At 52.5% G+C, this 12785-nt stretch overlaps 1 protein-coding gene across 1 annotated transcript; it reads left to right on the top strand.

Moving 5' to 3' along the window:
• The first annotated feature begins 2575 nt into the window (after positions 1-2575).
• Positions 2576-12344, top strand: SRF (serum response factor). Its single transcript, XM_080665466.1, has 7 exons — positions 2576-3231; positions 4833-5099; positions 6687-6948; positions 7502-7621; positions 8588-8779; positions 9156-9232; positions 9969-12344. The coding sequence occupies exons 1-7, from the start codon at positions 2719-2721 to the stop codon at positions 10062-10064; spliced, it is 1527 nt and encodes a 508-aa protein (XP_080521592.1). The 5' UTR covers positions 2576-2718; the 3' UTR covers positions 10065-12344.
• The last annotated feature ends 441 nt before the right edge of the window (positions 12345-12785 follow it).

Genomic DNA, 12785 nt, shown 5'->3' with positions numbered 1-12785 from the left:
CGCTCTATCTGCTGAGCCAAACCGGCTAGGGCTGAACCAGTTTATTGACTTTATCTACATTAACAGTTTTAGCTTCTGAACCTACAGTAAGCCAACATAGTTTTTTTTTGGCGGGGGGAGGCCTGCCCAGTGGTGACATGGGGCTGTGAAGATGAAGCCATCCCAAGGAGTTGTACTAACATTGGTGTGCAATAGCCCAGGGTTGGGTGAAATTGGAGAGAAGGCAGCCTATTGGAAGAAAAGCTGAGAATTGTTCGCTACCCAGTGGATGTGGCAGGCAGCAGTTGTCTTCTGGGGTGCCACTAAATCAATTTAGTGTACTGCAACCAGCACTTAAAATAAATGAGGATCACAAGAAAGCAAGGGTAAAATATTGTTGCATAAAACTCTTGTTCCCATTATTTTGGGGTTAAACCATATAAAATTTCTCTTTTTATAGGTCAAGAAGGGGTCTCACAAAGAAAAGTCTTTAGAAGTCAGGCAGGAATGGACCACAGGGCTGTGATTGTAGAACTGTTGCTCAAATCGCAGTCCCAAGCACCATCTGTGGCCCTGAAGCCCTTCTGTAACCTATTTATCTATTTGACCTGTTCTTCCTCTTGAACTAACACATTCCATATGCTTAACTGCCTGTTGTGTAGACTAAATTAGGAAAAGAAAAAGAGCTCTTTAAAACTACTGGGAAAAGGGAAACAGGCGGGCTCTTAATTCCTTTATTTAGAGGTTTGATGTATGAGTCCATGTTTTTAATATAGTTGTGTATATATGTGTATATACACACATAGCTCACAAAAACACTTGAACATACTTTATTTCAGTATTTCTCACTTTTGGGACTGGGACACAGTAAGATATGCAGTTGACGTCATCCAGTACACACATGTTGAACAATATGAATGACGCTATCCCACCTTCTTGACCTATAAAAGAGAAATTTTATATAGTTTAACCCCAAAATAATGGGAACAAGAGTTTTATGCAACAATATTTTACCCTTGCTTTCTTGTGATCCTCATTTATTTTAAATGCTGGTTGCAGTACACTAAATTGATTTCATTCACTACCTCTTACTCTTCACGACTTTATAAGGTAGGAATCATCACCCTCTCCCACCCTATTACACACAGAGGATGTTCATCTCAGGGATGCCCTGATTGTCCCAGGTAGCTCCTATTAACTACCACTTCCTTTGTGCTTTAGTCTTTATCTGCATTAAGAACCTCATGGGATGGGTACCAACAATGAGGAATATGAAGTTTGGAGAGGCCAGACACTTGTTTCTGGAACACAGCTAGGAAGAAAAAGATTCCAGATTTGAATAATTTATGTAACAGCAAAGCCGAAGCTATTTTCACGGCTTTGGAGTTAAGGCCCAGAACGAGACCCTGAACCTGGCCTTTGCAGCACCCTAGTTCTAACTTTTCTTCTCCTATGGGCTTTGCAGAGAAGGGCGTGTGTGTGAGCTTGCCGGCTTGCTTAAGCTTTCTGCTCGGCTACACTTTTTCCCAGGCCTCTGCACTGGCTGAGGGGTGGGCTTTATCCCTGGGACCACCCACTCCCCATCCCATCCCGCAGCTGGAAGTCTTCACTGATCTCTGTCTCTCCTCCCTGCCCCCATCGGGGAGGCAGACTATCTCCCCGGTCTTTTCCAGATGTACGTCTGCCAAAGACCTCCCCCAGTATAGAAGATGATGAATGAGGACTGGAGAGCCGGCCTGGTGGGAAAGTGTCGTCGCCTTGAAAAGAGAAAGAGAAAGGAAGTCGGGTGTGGGGGGGTTGGGTAAGAGTTGGAACGGAGTGGCCAGGGGGCGACCAGTCTGGACACTAGGGATCCAAGTACCCGCTACTCGGCCAGTTCCTTTGCCTCCCTCAGGAAGGCGTGGGTAAATGCTCCAATCCCTGCACTCCGGTGGAATTTGGGCTGTGTTATATCATTTACTTCAGCCCGCACAATGCACTCAGGAACTACACCAGTGCTTGTTTCCAGCCCTTCCAGTGCCGGGTTCCCAGTGCGCTCCCTCTTCTCCGCAAGATTGCGCTCCAGTCCGCTCCTAGGTTTCCTCTCAGCAGGTCCCTCCCAATTCTTTCTACCACTCTCTGGTCATGGGGGTGGAGTCGCACCTCCTCTCCCTTTCCTTTAAGAGACGTCGGCTCCTCCCCTTTCGAAGTCGCGGTCTGACGCCCAAGGACTGCAGCGAGTTCGGGATGTTTATGCAAATAGGCGCCCCCTGTGGGCCAATGGGGAGCGGAGGTGCCGGAACGGTGGACCAATGGGGCGGGGGCTTAGGGGCTCACCATATAAGGAGCGGCCTCGCCATAAAAGGAAACATTGTATCTCTTTATATGGGGGGGAAGGGTCGGGGGATCCCTCGCCGCCTGCGCGTGGTCCCGGCCCCCTCCACCCGCCGTCCCTGCGGTGGCCAGCAGCCTCTGCCCCCGGGGGGACGCTGACGGCCGCCGGGCGCGCCGCTGTAGCATACGGATAGGGGGCGCTCCGCGCGGCCTGGGGCAACCCGGGCCACAGGGGCAAGAAAGTGAGGGCCCAGGTCGGCCGGGGCGTGCAGGGGCCCCGGGTTCGCAGCGGCGGCGGCGGCGGCGGCGGCAGTGATAGCGGCACTAGCAACAGCGGGAGCGCCGGGTTGCGCCGGGAAGCCGATGGCGGCGGCGACGGCTCCAATTCCTCGCTGACTGCCTGTCCGTCCTCCTGCACTGAGCGCCATGTTACCGACCCAAGCTGGGGCCGCGGCGGCGCTGGGCCGGGGCTCGGCCCTGGGGGGCAGCCTGAACCGGACTCCGACGGGGCGGCCGGGCGGTGGAGGTGGCGGCGGTGGCGGGACTCGCGGGGCTAACGGGGGCCGGGTCCCCGGGAACGGCGCGGGGCTCGGGCCGGGTCGCCTCGAGCGGGAGGCTGCAGCAGCAGCGACAACCACCCCGGCACCCACCGCGGGGGCCCTCTACAGCGGCAGCGAGGGCGACTCCGAGTCGGGCGAGGAGGAGGAGTTGGGCGCGGAGCGGCGCGGCCTGAAGCGAAGCCTCAGTGAGATGGAGCTCGGCATGGTGGTCGGTGGGCCCGAGGCGGCGGCGGCGGCCGCGGGGGGCTACGGGCCGGTGAGCGGGGCCAAGCCGGGTAAGAAGACGCGGGGCCGCGTGAAGATCAAGATGGAGTTCATCGACAACAAGCTGCGGCGCTACACGACCTTCAGCAAGAGGAAGACGGGCATCATGAAGAAGGTACGGACCGGCCGCGGGGAACCCGGAGGGTGGGGACGCGCAGGGGGAGCCTGGGAGGAAGGCAGAGCCGGGGCGGAGGTGAGAGGCGGCGAGTCCGCAGGAGGTGTGTGGGAGGAGATGGATATTACCCCCGGACAGTATAAGGGGAGGGGCCGCCAGGGAAATGTGGGTAGAGGGGAGTAGCTGCGAATGTCCGGAAAAGAGGGGAAAGGCGCCAGGGTGGGAGTGACGGGCGCGAGAGAGGAACTGGGCCCTTGCCGAGTGAAGGGGCGAGGAGTGGTATTGGGAGGCTGCTGAGAGGTGTTTAAGGAAATCCATGGATCAATAGTAGGTCCATTGCGCCGGTGTTTGGGAAGGGTTCCCAAAAACCAGGGAGCAGAAGAGAAGGTATGTAGGTGAGAAAGCTGGAAGCAGTGTAACAATGAGGGAGCATACGTGGGAGGAAGGTGGACACCACCGATGTAGTACTAGCTGGAAGGACAGGCAAGGCTGATGATGGAATGGGGCTCAAGAGCTCCAGGTGAGGGTGCAAGGCAGGAGAACTGATGCCGCCCTGAACCGCAGGGACCAAACCAAGTCCTGCGATGGCCATGTGTCTTAAATGCATCCACTGGAAGCCTGCACACTCCCTGTAAGACAGGCTTCAGATCATCTGTCTTTCAGACCATTGGGATTTCCAGCCCTAGGGACAATCTGTGCATGGAGTTTGGTGGGGAGGCAGGGAGGTTTGCAGATGTACCTAGAAAGTCCTTTTCTGTCAGATTATCCAGTGAAAAGAGGTGAGGAAAGGAGTTGTCTTGGGGTGTAGAAGATATGGGACAGGATGGAAGCAGAACTGGGAAACAAGAAGCTAGAATTCTGGAAAAATTGGCTGGGGTTTCTGTTTGTCCCATATAAAAGTCAGAGCTGCTTCCAAGGTGGGTTTGTGGAACCTTGTTGGCTGTGAGGATACCATCCATGGGGCCATCCTTGATGGCCCCCTTTCTGGGCTGATGGCAGGGTTGTAGCTGCTAATCTAGCCCCCATCTCCCATCAGTCCAGACACTGTTGTATCAAGACAAAGGAAGAAAAAAAGAGTTGCACAGTATTATAGGGCAGAAGACAAATGGCAACAGGTTAGTGCCTGTGTAGTTTCTGGGAAGAAACATGGGACATTTTACAGTTTAGGTGGCTCCTAAACTCTAAACATCCACCCTAATGTCTTAAGTGGGTCTGGACAGTAGTGACTTCTAGTACAGCAGCGAGTTCGTCCTTGTCCTTGTGAGAGTGAAAAGGGGATGGGAGCCATCTCACTGTGAGGCTGGGCACCAAGCTGTAGTGAGGAGCAGCTACTTGGGCCCCTTTGTGTCCACTGAGGTTATATGTTCTGTCACAGGTGGTTGTACTGTTTGCAGGTCAGCAGGGCTGCTCCTCGGAAGGGGCATGGCATTTTTATGCTCTCTGGTTCACCTTCAGATATTCTGGTAGGACCACCTCTAGAGAGGAAGGTCATTATGGGAGTGGGGGCTTGATAGCACTGTGTACCACCCATCTCTCCTACTTCCCAAGGCAGGTAGAGATAAGTTTTGCTGACCTACCCATCTCCTCCCCATTATCCCCAGGCCTATGAGCTGTCCACGCTGACAGGGACACAGGTGCTGTTGCTGGTGGCCAGTGAGACAGGCCATGTATATACCTTTGCCACTCGAAAACTGCAGCCCATGATCACCAGTGAGACTGGCAAGGCACTGATTCAGACCTGCCTCAACTCGCCAGACTCTCCGCCCCGCTCAGACCCCACCACAGACCAGAGAATGAGTGCCACGGGCTTTCAAGAGACAGACCTCACCTACCAGGTGTCTGAGTCCGACAGCAGTGGGGAGACCAAGGTGTGTTTGGGTCCCCAATCGGAGGGAAAGGAAGGGGAGGGACTTGACCGGCAGAGAGGGGAGGGGGTCCCTCTCACTTCCTCACCAAGGACAGGTGGTAGGTGCCCACTGGTGTGGAGTGGAGCCGGGTTAGTACCCCTCGTCCTAAGGGACAGGTGTCCATCCTCGCTATCCTGACAGGAGGCCGGCCCACTAGATAAGCGGGCGGCCTCCGTGCCCATATAAGGCGGGCTCCGGCTCCACGCCGGCCTCCCGCCTGAAGCCCGCCTGCCTGGCAGGGCCCTCGCATTCCTCCCGCCAGCTGTCTCCCGCTAGGGGTGGGGGCGTAGCTTAGCCCAGCCCTCCAGGCAGGCCGGGTCACTGGAGAGTAGGAAGTGAGCACTCATGGGTTCCAGGGTCCTGGGAACCCAGCACTGTCTGCAGGTGGGCTGGCTGACTGGGCTGAAGACTACCTTACTAGCCAGTCACCTACCTCCTCAGGATGTCCGGACCTGGGCACCATAGGGAGTGTATTCCCGGCTGCTAGGGATGCCGGCCCTAGTTACGCCTCCCCCTTCCTTTTCCCGGTAAGGAGAGGGGGCGGAGCTTCCTTCCTAGTTCCTCTGGGGTACTCCACCTTCCGGGTCCTTCACTAACTGGCCAATTGGAGGAAGCGGCACTGTTTGCCTTAGCAACGCCTTCACCAATCAGGGGCTTTGAGCGCGTCTGATTAGCAAACATCCCGCTCTGACCAATCCCCAGTATTTGAGCCCCTCAGACCTCTGGGCTTGGCTCTCAGCCCCTGGTTTCCTCCTTCCCCTTCTAAAAACAAAGGCTCCCTGAGGGGAAAGTCAGTGCTTTAGACTTTCCCCTCATGTGGTGGCATCTGTAATAATTTTTAGACTCTTAGCAGTAGGGCTTATTCCCAGAAAATTTTTCTGGATGAATAAATTCTTTTGGTAATTAAAATCTTAAGTATTTGTCATAAAGTGCCAACCCCCTAAAATCTCTCTCAAACCATAAGTTCCCTGAAAAACTTTCGGTCCCTATCTCAGAAGCCTGGCAAATATGAGCTGGAAGGACCCTTTTAAAGAGGGCACAGTCGCCCAGTCCTCTCATATTTACAGAAGAAGAAAACTGAAGCTCAGAAAGAGTAAGTAATTTCCCAGAGTCACACAAATGGTCATTGCCAAAGCTGGGAACAGACCCCTGGTGTCCTGATTCTCCAGCCAACGTGATGGCCATAGTCCACTGGGGCAGAACTCAGGGAATTATGATAATCATATTTATCATTATCTTAGGATAAATAAGAGCAGCATATACTTACTGCTCTTTTTATGTGGGAGGCATTATTCTAACTTCTGTAGATATGTTAACCTATTTATTCTTCACAACACCTATGGGGTAGGTATTATCCTCCTTTCATAGACAGGAAACTGGAGCATAGCAGTTCAATAACTTGCCCATGGACCAGGCAGCAGATAAATGACAGAATTGTGATTTGAACCCAAGCACCCTGGTTCCAGTCTGGGCTGTCAATCTACATTAAGCTTTTGCAGGGTCAGGGTCTGGTAGAGGCTCACTGCTCCATCTCTACTCTGGGTGTAGGACTCACTGAAACCAGTGTTCACAGTCACCAACCTGCCGGGTACCACCTCCACCATCCAAACAGCACCTAGCACCTCTACCACCATGCAAGTCAGCAGCGGCCCTTCCTTCCCCATCACCAACTACCTGGCACCAGTGTCTGCTAGTGTCAGTCCCAGTGCTGTCAGCAGTGCCAACGGGACTGTGCTGAAGAGTACAGGCAGTGGCCCTGTCTCCTCTGGGGGCCTCATGCAGCTGCCTACCAGCTTCACCCTCATGCCTGGTGAGTCACAAGGGGCAAATTGAGCATGGGAAGAGTGGGTTTAGGGTTGGCACAAGGAGAACCTCTTTCCCTGCTCAGAAGGAGGGTGAACAGGGGGCCAGGGCCTGAGAGAAGCCTATTATGTCCCGTTGGCAAGCATGTCCCTCCCCATTGGAACCTCTATTATCCTTGTTAGTAAGTTTCAGCCATATGCTCTGGCCTTGTCTAGTCAGCCCAGCCCTGTGTCCCCCATTGCCACAAGGACAGTAGACATTCTGTCACTTCCCTACCTTGACTAGAGGGCAGATCATGTCCCTGATGGGTCAATACCAACTCCCTGAAAAGGAAAGAGGCAAGGCATAGGACGGGAGGAGGAGGGAAGAGCAAAAGCAGAGTATAGAAGCCCCTGGAGACCAAGATTCAGGACAGGAAGGGCCTTTTTGGCTCCCACAAAAGATAGTTATGGGAATTGGGGAGCAGTGTGTCAGACCCTGGGCATGTGGGTGTTTGAGGGTGCTTGGTGCAGGTGGTGGCTGGGTAGGACAGAGCACAAGTAAGTCTCTGTGTCTCATAGGTGGGGCAGTGGCCCAGCAAGTTCCAGTGCAGGCCATTCAGGTGCACCAGGCCCCACAACAAGCGTCTCCCTCTCGCGACAGCAGCACAGACCTCACGCAGACCTCCTCCAGCGGGACAGGTATAGCTTGAAGCTCTGTCACTTCTTAATGTGGAGACTGAGACTTTTGGCTTAACCCTTATCCTAATCCTTAAGGGAAAGTCAGGTGTGGGTGGCTGGGTTTTGTAACCTGCCCTGCAGTAGGGCTGTGGATTCAAAGAAGAAATTAGGGACCATTGAAGCCACTCTCCTCCTTATTCAGATAAGAAGCCTGAGGCCCAGAAAGGAGAAGTCACTTGCCCAAAGATTCACATTTGCTTAATTACCAGGCAGGATTTATAGAGCAGTTATCTCCTTGTGGGAGGGTGTCCTAGGTTTAGAGTAGCCATAATTTCCCTCAGGGTCTCTAGTCATTCCAGATATGATGAAATACCTTCAGAATAAAGTTACTTTTAAGTTCTTGTTATTTACAACCTTGTTATACAAAGTGTGATCTATGGAGGACCAGCATCACCCTGGAGCTTGAGAGGAATGCAGACTTTTAAGCCTCACCCCAAACCCACTAAATCAGAATGTACATTTTTAACCAGAACCCCAGGTGACTGTATGCACATTACCATTTGAGAAGTGCTAGTTTAAAAGATGCATTTGTTAGCCACACATTTAGGAAGAGGGAGGAGGAATGAAAACAAATAAAAATAATGAAGCTCCCTAAAGGGGGAGTAGTATCTGAGTTTCCTTAGGTTGGGTCAGTTACTGTAATCTTTGTTTTTCCCAGGGCCTTAGGGTCTTGGAACAGAGAATTCAGCAAATAGACAGTTGAACAGCACGATGTGGTAGGATACAATTAAAGGCTGGTACTGTTGTGTTCAAGAAAAAATAAGGCTTTTCTTAGTTGATGACAGGTAGCAGAGGAACGAGTCTTGTCTGGCTGCTGACCTGGGAAATGGCTAGAGAGCTCTGGCGGCTTGGAATTCCTAGGGGTGGGATGGGAGATATCAGTGGGGACCAGTGTCAGCCTCACTGACATGTGTCTGTATTTGCCAGTGACCTTGCCCGCCACCATCATGACGTCATCTGTACCCACAACTGTGGGCGGCCACATGATGTACCCTAGCCCCCATGCGGTGATGTATGCACCCACCTCGGGCCTGGCTGATGGCAGCCTCACCGTGCTCAATGCCTTTTCCCAGGCGCCATCCACCATGCAGGTGTCCCACAGCCAAGTCCAGGAGCAAGGTAAGTTGGGGGGTAAGGCTGAGAAAAGGAGGACCATTGTCTCCCTTATACAGACACACACAGACACATACACACACACACACGCTTTCTCCCCCACCCCCGATATATATGTCCACACAAACTAGGATGCTCATACATGCTTCTACACATATATACACAGATACTTGCATACACACTCTGGCACCCATGCCTGTCTACTTAGACACTCATGCACAATTGAACACTCACACTCACACACACACTTGGACACAATTGGACACTCACCCTAGGGCATTTACATCTGAGACTCACCCAGTCATTTGTGCATTTATCAGCTCCAATAACTGGAAGTTTCTCTTGAGCAAGCAATTTGAGTATCTCCCACTTTCCAATGCAGGTGGCGTCCCCCAGGTGTTCCTGACAGCACCATCTGGGACAGTGCAGATTCCTGTTTCTGCAGTTCAACTTCACCAGGTAGGTGGGAACCCCTTTCACCCCATCCCAGCCAGCCAGCTACTTTGTTTGTTTGTTTGTGTTTGTTATTATTAATCTTCACCCAAGGATATTTTTTTCCATTGATTTTATTTTATTTTTTAGTTTTTTCCAGGTCCTCTTTTTATTTTTTAAAAATATATTGTTATTGATTTCAGAGAGGAAGGGAGAGGGAGAGAGAGAAACATCAATGATGGGAATCATGGATCGGCTGCCTCCTGCATGCCCCCTACTGGGGATTAAGCCCACAACCCAGGCATGTGCCCTTGATCAGAATCGAACCCAAGACCCTTCAGTCCACTGAGCCAAACTGGCTAAGGCTTTTTCATTGATTTTTAGAGAGAGTGGAAGGTAGGGGGAGAGACAGAGAGAGAAACATCGACGTGAGAGAGACACATCAATTGGTTGCCTCCCGCATGTGCCCTGACCAGGGCTAGTGATCAAGCCTGCAACTGGGGTACATGCCCTTGGTCAGAATCAAACCCATGACTCTTCAGCCCTTGGGCCAATGCTCTAACCACTGAGCAACTGGCTACGGCCAGCCAGCTACTTCTTTATCTTGGGGATTCCATTACTAGTTAGTCAAAGCTAAGATTCCTAGCCAGAAGGCCTATCTGTTTTCCTGGTCAGACCTGTGGTGGGCAGGCAGGCAAGCAGGAGGTCTGAGCTGGCTGATCTGTTCCTGCCCCCATTTCCTTACACATCCACTTCCCTCCAGATGGCTGTCATAGGGCAGCAGGCCGGGAGCAGCAGCAACCTCACCGAGTTACAGGTGGTGAACCTGGACGCCGCCCACAGCACCAAGAGTGACTGATCTGCCCTGCCACCCTGGACAGATGGCCCAGGGGATGGCACCACTTATTTATTGTTGCCTTTTCACGTTTTCTTCACACACATGTTGACGGGCCGCAGGAGGGAGGCGGGGAGGAGCAGTGGGCAGCCACAGGACTGAGCCCTCTCACTCCAGCCAAAGAAATGGGCCAGCCTACCCTCCACCCCGTCCTCCCTCACTCTCCCCTCCTTCTGGCTCCACCTCCCATTTCTGTTGTTGGTGGGGCTGCCCTCCCTCCTCAGACTTCCCTTGCCAGCTTGGCTCCATGTTTGCCATGAGTATTAGCTTTCCCAGTGGGACCGTGCCCCACCTACGGAGGGACTAGGTACCATTTCCTCTCTCCCTCCCCCCACCTCGAGGAAGCAGTGGGGTCCTCTGTCCAGCCTCAATACTGACCCCATGTCAGTACTGTGTCTGCCACAGACTGGGTCAGTAGAGCCCTCTCCAAGGAGCCAGCTGGGGAGATGGGGCTTCTTCCCTCATGCTACCCGCCTGTAGCCCCTACAGCTCCAAGTAGCTGGGCCTGTGCAGGGAGCAGGTCCCTGGGGCCGTCTGCCCTGCCTTGCCGCTCCCTTGGGAACTCCAGGGGCTCCTGGGTTGGAGGGAACCATCATTGTTCCTTCTCCCCATCTTCCCCCCTCTCCTCCCAGCTGCTTTACTTAAAGTTGATTTTGAACTTTTTATTTGAGGAGACGAAGTGAAAACAAATCTATAAATATATATTTTTAAAATATTTAACTTTTTTTTATGGAGTTTTTCTCGTCCCCCTCCCTGCCCAAGCTCCCCTTCCCTGGGGAGCCCTGGGGCTCCCCAGAACTGGCTGGGCCTCTGGGGACAGATCCACCCCTGAGCTTGGGGCCCCCCAGCGTGTGGGGGAGATTCTGGGATTGCCCGGTCCTGGGTTATTTCCAGGAGAAAACCGGGGGAGGGGCCCTCAGGCCATGCCACAATGGGATGGGGAGGGTGACCCACAGCTCTGGGCCTCTTTTTTGCCCTCTAGGGCTGTTGCTAGGGAGAGGGAAGAGGGAGACCAAATGGTGGGGTGTCAGAGGAAACTGACTTCATTTGTGCCACATGCATGGGCATTGCAGCCTTGTGCTCCCCAGGCCTGCAGCTGCTTGGGGTCCAAGTTGCAGTGAGCAGGGTGGGATCTGGGAGGGGGTGAGAGGCAGGAAAGGGGGTCAGAAAAATGGGAGCAGCTCTTGGGCCGAGTGCAGTGATAGGGGAACCAGAAGTGGGCAGCTCTCCCAGGGAGTGAGCAGCTACTGTAACTTTTTAAAATTAAGACAAAAAGCCTTGAAGAAAATGACTTTATTTTTCTAAGTGTAACCTCAGTATTTATGTAATTTGTACAGGGGCCGTGCCCCACCCCCCTTCCCCCTTTGGGGTAGACCTTCAGGGTGGGCCAACATGGGGAGGGTCTTTTACCCTGTGTCAGAGCCCATCTTCACCCCCAATATCCAGAAAGGAAGCTTTTTCAGAACAGGGCAGCAGTTGGGGTGGAGTTTTATTAACCCTATGACTGCCTTCAGTAGGAACAAGCCTGCTTCTGTGATTAGGTGAAGGGGTGGGGGGAGATTTTACGCACAGCCTAGTTATCAAGGGGATGATTTGCCAACATTTTTTGAGTATACCCCCTAACCTCTAACCCCCATTGCTGTCTTGCCCCAATTTCGGGTGCCAAGATAGAAGTCACCTTTCTGGGCTTTCTCCTGGAGAGAGCTGGGGCTTATGGGTGGCTTACAAGGCTGGGGCATGGCAAATCAGGGGCCAGAGAGTGGGGGGGCTTGGGACTCAGGTCTGTAACTGCCCAGCCCTTTTCTCTGCTCTTGTTTCACTCCACCCTCACTCACTCACTTCCCAACTCCCACACCAGGGGAGGAGACCTTGATGAATTCCTCCTCTCCTTCCCACAAAAGACAGACCCAGTGAGTGAATCAGGCAAAGTGCTTATAGTGTGTGTTGTGTGAGCATGGCCTTGGGAGAACATGCGTGCATCAGGGATAAGGTGGCATTTATATGTGCAGCAACCCTTGGTGTTTCCCTTCCTTGGTGGCTCTGGGGTGTGTGTGTGTGTGTGTGTGCGCGCGCTTGCACTTGAGTGAATGTGTGTGTGAATGTGGGGTGTGTATGTCAGTGATTTCTACTTCCCTGGGATGCTGACCCAGGAATAGTGGACATGGTCACAGTCCTATGTACAGAGCTTTCTTTTGTATTAAAAAAAAATACTCTTTCAATAAATGTATCATTTTTGTGCACAGACTGTGGGATCTTTGCCTCTGTTTTTCCATCTAGGGCGGAATGGAGGTCTGAACAGGAATTAAACCCAAAAAGCTGCTGCTCTGAGAAGGAAGCCTAGTTGCTTGATGAAAACAACAGCAATACTAAGGAGTGCTTTGCACTGTTAAACTCTGAATGATTTAATTTAAGAAACATTTCTCTGGGCTGGGGATCTTATCTACGTGCATGGCTTTGCTGGGTGCTTAGGTCAACACAGAGATAAGCAATTTTAATTAATAGAAACTGACTCTACCAATCTAAAGCATTGCTGAGGGGTTTGGGAGACTCATGGCCACGTGACCTAATAAAACCTCAAAGGACAGCCCTAGGTGGGAGTGTGGGTTACTAGGTTTCAGGGGGATGAGGAAGGCAGACCCAGAGAAAAGGAAGGGGGTTTCTTCAAAGTTGATTGTGGATGGAAAG

Source organism: Plecotus auritus, assembly GCF_963455305.1.
Source record: "Plecotus auritus genome assembly, chromosome: 4".
NCBI classification, from domain to species: Eukaryota; Metazoa; Chordata; class Mammalia; order Chiroptera; family Vespertilionidae; genus Plecotus; species Plecotus auritus.
The sequence above is the reverse complement of the archived record's forward strand: the minus strand, read 5'-3'. Positions and strand labels throughout refer to the sequence as shown.